Source organism: Sparus aurata, chromosome 21 (assembly GCF_900880675.1).
Source record: "Sparus aurata chromosome 21, fSpaAur1.1, whole genome shotgun sequence".
Taxonomy (NCBI): Eukaryota; Metazoa; Chordata; class Actinopteri; order Spariformes; family Sparidae; genus Sparus; species Sparus aurata.
In genome coordinates, this window is record NC_044207.1 from 30,844,819 (window position 1) to 30,854,942 (window position 10,124).

A 10,124-nucleotide genomic window follows, 5' to 3' on the forward strand; every position below is an offset into this window, starting at 1 on the left:
TCGGCCCGTCGGAGGCGAGAAGCAGGGCTCACCATAATACGCTTATTTGTCACCGGTAATCCACTCTTCTCTTCCAGCGTCCATTTAGCAATACCTGCGACACGTGCTGGCATCAAAAAACACTGTCGGTTGTACAAATGAAACAAACGGACTCTAAGAGTGTATTTTCATTAGTTGCTAAGGGAGAAACGTTCACTGAGTGTTTAATTGTGTAGCCACCACTGCAGACTGTGAAGGTGTCATGCACCGACAATAAGATATTTACAAGCCCAGAACGCCTCACGATGCAATATTATGTGAGATTGTATAGCCTATTATTTATTATTTTCAGTGCGCAATCACAGTTTTTATTGGTGCATTAGCGTCTGGCATACTTAGTTACACTAATGAATAAAAGAAGATGCGATATTTGTAATAATAATAATATAATATAGTAGAGTATATATGATGCTGATAATAATAATAATAATATTATTAATAATAATATAGTAGAGGCAATGTCTGAGAAATTAATATAGGCTGCCTGTTCTGCAGGCACACTTAGGCTAATAATAATAATAATGTAGTAACATTATTATATTATTATTACATTTAAGACCAGTATATAAGATCGTACCCCCCCCCCCCCTCCCGGCTGGCTACGTAATGTATTATGGCTGGCTAGTCTTTGTCTTAGTGGAAAGCCCTGAGAGAGTGCATGTAGTGTGTACAAATACCTGTTTCTGGGCCACACTGGTCTGTGGGATACTATAGGTGCAGAGTCATCACAAAACTCATCAGGGGTTGAGTGTCTTCTTTTAGATCTTGAGGATCCTTTGACAGAAAAAAGACAAGAAGTTAGTAAATTGGCATATGGTCTCAATGGCCACTCAGCCTTCATGATAAGCAATGCCTATTGTGTTGGAAGTTAAATCAGTTTGACATGTAACCAACCTGGTGATGAAGAGCAGAATGATGAGTTTGCCTCTGTCTGTGAGAGATCACTATCCACAGCTTCCACCACTACTTCCTCTGAAAAGCAGGGACAACAAAACCAAATCTGACATGAAGAAAGACATGTACTCAGAAACATATATATATTTGTGTGTGTGGAAGTGCCTAGATCCAACTTTTACCTGGCTTTGGTTCTCTGCATTTTCTTGAAAGCTTGCACCTTGACATGTGACTCAATAATCCATTTCTTTTTAGCAAAGCCTCACAGTTAATGCAATACGTATAGTCATTTGCTTTCAATGCTTTTGCAGCTCGCCGCCTTGGAATCAGTGTTCCTCTACCAGTTTTTAGTACCTCATTGTTATGTGCGCGGTTTCCCTGGTTCGTATTAATTCAAAATGGAATTTTCTTTCCTTTGAACTCAAAGGAAAACAGGCTGCTTGTTTCACAGCGGTTTCATGGCAGTGTTTTGTAGCAAGTGTCTCGCCATTTTATAGCAGTGTACAGGACAGTAACAGACAATATTGGGGTTTGTTGTAAATTCTGGAACCATCTTTCTTTTTTAGCAGCTTCAATACTGCCACATTTCCCATCTTTGTGTAATCACAGTTTTCACTTTCTGCTCCCCTATTGTCTTCATCTGAAGAAATACTGAAGACTGTCTTCCTTTTAGAAGTCCTCTGTGTCTTCTGTTTCTTCAGCTTTTCCATCTTTGTGTCATCAGTGTTTTCTCCTTCTGCTCTCCTGTTGTCTTTACCTGAAGAAGTACCAGGCCATGTCTTTCTTGGAGAAGTCTTCTGCGACGTCTTCTGTTTTTTCAGTTTTACCACTGGAACATTTCTTGTGAGATCGTAAGAGCCCTCTGAACTGCTTCCACATGGAGAGTTTTTTGGCGGAATATATTCATCATCACTGATTTCAATGGTGCTCATAGAGGATTCTGATCCATCAGACACGTGGGGGTTGGATTCCCGGTACACTTTGGTCATCTGGAAATGAAATGTACAAGACGCTTATAACTACATTATTTGCAAGAAACATCAATGGTAACACTTAATTTAAATTTGGGCTCTTAAGAATAACATGACACTGTCATCAATGTCATTAACATTAATAAATATTAATGATTGTTATTATGTGTCATTCGCTCAATTATGTCACTTTCCCTTTAAAGTTGACATTACCTGGAATGACTTTATTATGACAACGTGACATTAACCATTAGCTATTGTCATAAATTGTCCCTTACATCACTTTCAATTAAAGGTTGATGTTGTTTAGCATGTTATAGTCATGACAAATTTACATTAGACAAGGCAAAATAACATAAGGACATAAGCATGACACAGCAGGCATGATAAAAAATGACTTGTCACTTGATTCTCAGGTTTCTAATGTAACTCACCATTCTGTTATTTAAGCACTTGACAGTGTAATAACATTACATATAAATGACCATAAATAAGTCCAATACTGTTGACAGTTTATTGTTTTCATGTTTGTATATTTTTCATTTCTTAAAAGGCTATATTCTTGTGTGAACCTCAATATTATTATTATTATTTATTTTTATTAGTAAAGACTCTTATTTTTAAGACGGCATACTGGAACCCACGATAACTGGGTTCTTGTGTGGAAAGGAGTTACAAGCTGAAATTTCTGACATTCTGTTTCTGCTTGTTTCACATAAGGACAAAACATCAGTTAATGCAGATTTAATGTTTTGTGTCACTGTGATCAGATATCAGTGGAGCTCAAATTAAAAAAGGGCTGTTTATCATCAATCGCTGAGATTTAAGCACCGCAGTAAAAATGAGTCCAGCTGACTTCTCTGCATTCAGTGCCGGCACATGGAAACAGAAATGAGCCATTTGTTACCAATACAGCTTATTTTGCTCTCAGATAACTTGAAGACAAGACTTTAACTTTTATAGTTGGTCATGCTGTTGTCCTGAAAACATGTGAAAGAATTCAGGTGTGTTCACACTCAGCTGCAGCTACATGCATGTTAAATACGGTTAGCTTAGCTTAAGCTACTCACCGCTATCTTTACTAACTGTAGGCATCCAAGTCTGAGGATAAGGAGATGAATTACTGAAGACAGAGTAACAAGTCCTGAGTGCTGGCATTACATGTGTGTTTCATTCAATCTGTCAAAAACCTACAAAACAGTTCAATATTGTTTGTTTTTCAAGTGTCGGTTTGCAGCACAGGACAACAGCATGACAACTATAAACTATAAAGTCTTGTTTTTACTGTTATCTGAGAGCAAAATAAGCTGTATTGGTAACAAATGACTCATTTCTATTTCTGTGCTCCTTTGTTGAGTGCAGAGAAGTCAGCTGGACTCATTCTGAACCAGACTGTGGTGCTGAAAGTTTATTAAATGCAATGAAACAGTCTTTTTAAAAATCTTTAGACAAACTCTGCAGCTCCGTTTGCTGCCATGTTGTTGTGTTGGTTTCTCTGTGGAAAGTCAGTGCGGGAGGGCGGAGCCTACTATGAACTATGGGAGCCCATAAGGAGCGGTGGCAGAGCTAGTTAAAAGAGAAATTTGATTTTATTTTTATTTTTTAAATCGTCCTAAACCAGAAACTTGAATTAATTAATTTTACCGATTAATCACCCAGCCCTAGATCCAAACATTTGTTTGTTGAAAAGAAGAAAAATAAAGAAAATCACCAGGATGATCCTTTGTTTATTTTCTGTTGTAAAATCTAAACTAGATTTCATCATGCAAACTTACCAATAAGCTGTCTGTTCCTCCAAGGGGTGGACCATCTGGGTCTTCAGCAGGACCAGAGTGTGAACCTTCAGGAGTTAACATCTCCATGTTGCTCTCAAAGTCTTGAATGTGTACCTCATACGACCACATCTAAAAAGAAAAAGAAAAAAGAAAAAACAGAGCTATCCCTGTCAGAACAGCCTGTGCACATGAGCACATGACTTGTGGAGTAAACGTACATGCTAACAACACAGCGTTTGTTGGAACAGTGACAGCTTAACTCCCTTTGACACAAACCTGCACATTATTAAAGAGCTAAGGAGCTACAGGCAATAAAATATGAGGGATAAATACAGTACAAGCTTATATTTCCAAATGCAGTAGACTTTCTTATTGGTACCAATAGCACAGTAAAATGGGAGGGACTGCACACTACACATGGCTGTAGGTTTGGTGACAGTCTGCAGCTTGCACACAACAACTAATGAATTATTTAGTCCCGAACACCCACATCTCAAACATTCACTGAAGTGATTTCTAATTACCTGGGAGAATACTTGCAACATAACTGGCAAGGCAACAATAACAAGGTGAAGTAAACTATTAGGGGGCTGTCATATGGAACAACCTAAAAGTGCATTTTGACACTTACCAAACTGGAATCTGGAAATTGCTCAAACAGAAGTTCTGGTAGCAATGAGCTCTCCCACTCATGGTTTGGTCCACCTGAGGGCTAAACACCACAGGCAGACACATTCATTACTATTTCTCCATAATATGGAGGTTCACAGAGAGCTGAAGGGCCACAGCAGTTCACTCCTACTAGCATATTTTCTTTATTAAAAACTAAAACATAGTGTGTAGACCCATTTGAAAGACAGACCAGAGTCTTTGTTAAAAAATCTGATTTTTGAATGTATGGATGTTGACTCACATTTGAAAATCCCCATCATCATTACCTGTGTTTGTTGTTTTTCTCGCTCCATGTGCACTTAAGGTGATGCACCCTCAGGCACTCTAAGTGTGCCTTCAGCCTGGTGAATCCTGCTTTCTGTCTGCAAGAGGTTAAACACAGCACAGTTATTACTAGTAACATCTGTATACCTAGAAATGCATCACTTTGAACATAATAGAAATATCTATGTTTTGAAGGGTGACTAGCTGCTCTACAGTTAACCTGGTTATATGTTAGTCAACAGAACATCCATTGTTTCTGCTACATACATTTTGCAGCAGCCAGGTTCTCCTGCAGATCTCTGATGTGTCTGCATGTGAGCAGATGCAGAACAAAAGACAGACAGTACTGCCTGGAGTGGTAGGATAAAAGAGAAATGATCCCAGGATTTACAATATCTGCAACCAAAGTCCAACTGAAACTTAAACTATCACAAAGCAGCCTGTAGAAGTCTGAATAAGTCAGTTTCCACCACTGAATATTTTACTGTTTGTTGCATGCAGACACTTGCAGCTCTGAGAGGAAAATCTCCTCCGCTTCTGTGTTGCTGCGCTGCTGCTCGACACAAACACCCGCCACTTGGTAACAAGCAGGTTTATCATCAATAATTTTAATAATCATCATTATAAAAACGAGAAATCTGTTAGTGATCTGCAGCATGCACACACGCATTTACAGTAACAGGGTGACTCAGGTGTGGTAAACGCACTGAGAAGAATAGCAAGAGTAATTCATTATTTTCTTTGTTAAGATTTTAAAAATGAACTCATGTTCTAACTACAACTCAGCTTCTGCTTGTTTAGGTGTGAAAAAAGCATTTAAGCCTGTAGTTCATCATTCAAGCACGTTATTCAAAACTGGAAGCTAACGCTAACTCTAGCTACTGACGGCTGTAGCACGTTAAAAATGCTCATTATACTTTGCTCTTTCCACTCACACCCTCAATATTAAAGTAACATTAATGAAGTATCTGAGGTCAACCAAGTAAAAGTAATTCAAGTGGCAAAAAGACAAATCCATGACTGTTAAAAGCTAGGTCATGTTAGCATTAGCAAACAATCTGAATAAAAAAATGAGGGTGCCATTGGCAGCAAACACGTCAGCAACAAGGATTAGTCTAATTATTAATAAGTCAAACAGTTTTATGTACTTACTTTTCATTTATTTCTCCTTCTTCCATCCGTCGCCTCCGTCTGTCTGTGCTGCTGCTTCTGCTGCGGTCAAGTGCTGCTGCTGTGAGAAGCTCCGCCCACTCTTAATTGGGTTCAACTGACGGTCAGCGTTTGAAGCTGCATGAGTGGAATGCGGTGGGGGATGGGCAGGTGGAGGTGGCAGCAGCCAGGTGGCTCAAGCAAAGATATTCTCTCTAAACCTTCTCTGGCAGAGCAGAGGTGGTGGGGTCCGCAAATGTCAGGAAATGTGTTTCCTCCTTCACCTTTGATTTAGTGCAGAGATTTTAACATTGCATTGCTGAACTCATGTTTCACCAAAATAATAGTGCATCCAACAGAAAAATATTTAAAAACTTTCATAAATATATATTACATTTATTTTATTGTATTAGATTAAATATGTATTTATTACTACTAGTAATATAATATATTACTCATACATGAGAACAGAACATGTTTACTTGAACCAATAATTCCAAAGACAGCTGTAGTGGTAGTTGCATTAATGATAATATTAATAACAATATAATAATAATTATAATAATAATATACCTCATTTATAAAGCACCTTTCACAACAAAGTTACAAAGTTCTTCACAATACAAAGAGAAGCTGAAATAATGGAGTAATATGCTGCTGCATTTTGGACAAGCTGCAATGTTTGTAGACTCAGATGTGCAGAGAGAGTTACAGCAGTCAAGTGCTGCTGCTGTGAGAAGCTCCGCCCACTCTTAATTGGGTTCAATTGACAGTCAGTTTGAAGCTGCTTGAGTGGAATGCGGTGGGGGATGGGCAGGAGGCATCAGCCAGGAGGCTCAGGCAAAGATATTCTTTCCAAACCTTCTCTGGCTGACATGCTAGGGTCCACAAATGTCAGGAAATGTGTTTCCTCCTTCATCTTTGATTCAGCACAGAGACTTCATTGCATTGCTGAACTCATGTTTCACCAAAATATTAGTGCATCCAACAGAAACATATTTTAAAACTTTGTATCAATATATATTACATTTCTTTTTTATTTTACCCTACTAGTAGGCTACATGTAAAAAGAACATGTATACTTGAACCAGTAATTCAAAAGACAGCTGTAGTGGTAGTTGCATTGATAATAATAATAATAATAATAATAATAATAATAATAATTATGATAATAAGCTTTATTTATAGAGCACCTTTCACAACAAAGTTACAGTGCTTCACAAGACAAAGAGAAGATAAAATAATGGGGAAATGTTCCCTCTTTTTTGGTTTCAGTTAGGAGTCTGACTGCTGCACTTTGGACAAGCTGCAATGTTTGTAGACTCTGTGGGCTCAGACGGGCAGAGAGAGTTACAATAGTCCAAACAAGAGGAAATAAATGCTTGTGTGACAGTCTCTAGATTTCTACTGGGTACAACTGAAATTGTATTTTGCGGATTTGGGCTATATATTGGGAAAGATGTTTTGATGTATAAGGATTAGCTATGCCATCAGCTATCAATATTTAGCTGCAGGAAACTGTTTGGGTCAATGATGCATTCATTGAGGATATTTGATAAAAAATCAACAAAAAAAATCAATTCTTAGTATCACTAGTACTGCAGTACAGGTATTAGCATTAGAAACAACATTAGCATTATAAATAGCTATTTTCTATGAAATAATTACATACAGCCACTGATTCCACTTTGCTTATCCTCAAAGATTTGTACAGGCTGACACTACATACAATCTGTGTGGTTGCCGCCAACTCTGCCTCGCAAAATACAATGCAACTGTGTACGGTGTCTTTGACTCCCGGGAAATTAGTGTGTCATTCTTTGTTAGACCAAAACACAACCCAGATGTACTTCTTCTCTCATTTTGCACTACGCTTGCTGTAGTCTCAGTTTATATGAATATCAGCACACTGATAACTGTAGCCTCAGTCTGTATGAATATCAGCACATTGCTAACTGTAGCCTCAGCTTGTATGAATATCAGCACACTGATAACTGTAGCCTCTGTCTGTATGAATATCAGCACATTGCTAACTGTAGCCTGAGCTCGTATGAATATCAGCACATTGCTATCTGTAGCCTCAGTCTGTATGAATATCAGCACATTGCTAACTGTAGCCTCAGTCTGTATGAATATCAACACTCTGCTAACTGTAGCCTCAGTCTGTATGAATATCAGCACGTTGCTAAGTAGTTTATATCAGCACATTGCTATCTGTACCCTCAGTCTGTATGAATATCAACACTCTGCTAACTGTAGCCTCAGTCTGTATGAATATCAGCACATTGCTATCTGTAGCCTCAGTCTGTATGAATATCAGCACATTGCTAACTGTACCCTCAGTCTGTATGAATATCAACACTCTGCTAACTGTAGCCTCAGTCTGTATGAATATCAGCACATTGCTAACTGTAGCCTCAGTCTGTATGAATATCAACACTCTGCTAACTGTAGCCTCAGTCTGTATGAATATCAGCACGTTGCTAAGTAGTTTATATCAGCACATTGCTATCTGTACCCTCAGTCTGTATGAATATCAACACTCTGCTAACTGTAGCCTGAGCTTGTATGAATATCAGCACATTGCTATCTGTAGCCTCAGTCTGTATGAATATCAGCACATTGCTAACTGTAGCCTCAGTCTGTATGAATATCAGCACATTGCTAACTGTAGCCTCAGTCTGTATGAATATCAACACTCTGCTAACTGTAGCCTCAGTCTGTATGAATATCAACACTCTGCTCAGTCTGTATGAATATCAACACTCTGCTCAGTCTGTATGAATATCAACACTCTGCTAACTGTAGCCTCAGTCTGTATGAATATCAGCACATCTGCTAACTGTAGCCTCAGTCTGTATGAATATCAGCACCTCTGCTAACTGTAGCCTCAGTCTGTATGAATATCAACACTACTGCTCAGTCTGTATGAATATCAACACTCTGCTCAGTCTGTATGAATATCAACACTCTGCTCAGTCTGTATGAATATCAACACTCTGCTCAGTCTGTATGAATATCAACACTCTGCTCAGTCTGTATGAATATCAACACTCTGCTCAGTCTGTATGAATATCAACACTCTGCTCAGTCTGTATGAATATCAACACTCTGCTAACTGTAGCCTCAGTCTGTATGAATATCAACACTCTGCTAACTGTAGCCTCAGTCTGTATGAATATCAACACTCTGCTAACTGTAGCCTCAGTTTGTAGAGGCACAGGACTGTTTCTGAGCTTGCTGACTCGGGACAGTGTTGCTACAAACATATGATGATCTTTTAGAGTTTGATACATTACTGTACATTAAACTAACCAGCAGTATATTAAAGTAGTTTAAATTAGCACCACCTTAAACAACTACAGCAGTAAAATGCACATTAATGCAGCAGTAATTGATAATCAATTAGTAATTAATCCAAAACCATCATATATAATAGTAAAACACTAATAGGGGGTTTTCTGCATAGTGTGTACTTTTACTCTTGAAACGTTAAGTACATTTAGCTGATTATCCATACTTTTACTTAAGTCAAGTTTTCAGAGACGTAGTAGTGGAGTATTTTCACCGTGTGGCATTAGGTAGTACTTTTACTTAAGTAAAGGACCTGAATACTTCTTCCACCTCTATTACTTAACAGTCTGACTGCAGTGCTGGCAATGGATTCCACATTTCATCCTTCTATTTTGGTTTTCATTGCGGTGTTGTGTTGATTTGTATTAGGTTTAATCCTCTTCTATGTACTTTTGATAATCTAGTAAGGAGAGAACAATGCAAGTACGTTCATGTCCGATAGGACGTAGAGGCCAACAGGCAGTGAGAGGTAATACAGTATAAAGAGTGCATAGAAGTGTATAATAGTTTTTTTATGACTGTATATACTTGCTATAAGCTTCAGTTGTGACTTTTCACCCTCCAGCCAGTTTTTAACCTCAGTTAAACTTGGGTTTATAGTGAATGTCTCATTCTATAATGGTGAGGTGCAGCAGGTGGACCCTAAAGCAGATGGCAGGCAACAAGAACTGAAGAATGAATCTTTATTCGTTCAACTCAGGAACAGGACTCAGGAGTGCAGGCAGGCAGAATAACGCAGAACAGATGATCCAACAAGACTGAAAAAACAGGACTTAAACTGAACTAACAATGGGATGAGGTGCAGGTTGAGAGATGGGTGGGAAACTGTGGCGAGGGGAATATGGTGATGAAGCAATGGAACAGGAAAGGAACTGACTGGCTTGGGAAAACACAGGGCTGGGTTGACAAAGCGGATGCAAGACAGGTCTGGAGGGAAACACAGAGGAGGGACACAGAAAAAAACAGACAACACAATTCTCAACACTGAGACTAATAATGTATAGGC

General features: G+C 38.5%; 1 protein-coding gene and 1 long non-coding RNA gene across 2 annotated transcripts; both read right to left on the bottom strand.

Annotated features, from left to right (window-relative positions):
- Nucleotides 1-789: 789 nt before the first annotated feature.
- LOC115572744 (uncharacterized) lies at nt 790-1,305 on the bottom strand. The gene is made up of 3 exons (XR_003982145.1): nt 1,116-1,305; nt 934-1,011; nt 790-813 (listed from the first exon to the last, which is right to left on the bottom strand). It is a non-coding gene; the product is annotated as an uncharacterized LOC115572744 (long non-coding RNA).
- Nucleotides 1,306-1,424: 119 nt separating this feature from the next.
- LOC115572822 (uncharacterized) lies at nt 1,425-6,891 on the bottom strand. The gene is made up of 4 exons (XM_030403287.1): nt 4,618-6,891; nt 4,311-4,391; nt 3,680-3,808; nt 1,425-1,922 (listed from the first exon to the last, which is right to left on the bottom strand). The coding sequence occupies exons 1-4, from the start codon at nt 4,642-4,644 to the stop codon at nt 1,425-1,427; spliced, it is 735 nt and encodes a 244-aa protein (XP_030259147.1). The 5' UTR covers nt 4,645-6,891.
- Nucleotides 6,892-10,124: the final 3,233 nt, after the last annotated feature.

Coding starts and splice junctions, on each gene's coding strand:
- LOC115572822 (XM_030403287.1), bottom strand. CDS start 4,644: ATGGAGCGAGAAAAACAACAAACACAG. Junction 3,809..4,310: donor AATTTCCAGATTCCAGTTTG/GTAAGTGTCAAA, acceptor TTTTCTTTTTAG/ATGTGGTCGTATGAGGTACA. Junction 1,923..3,679: donor GAGGAACAGACAGCTTATTG/GTAAGTTTGCAT, acceptor TTTCATTTCCAG/ATGACCAAAGTGTACCGGGA.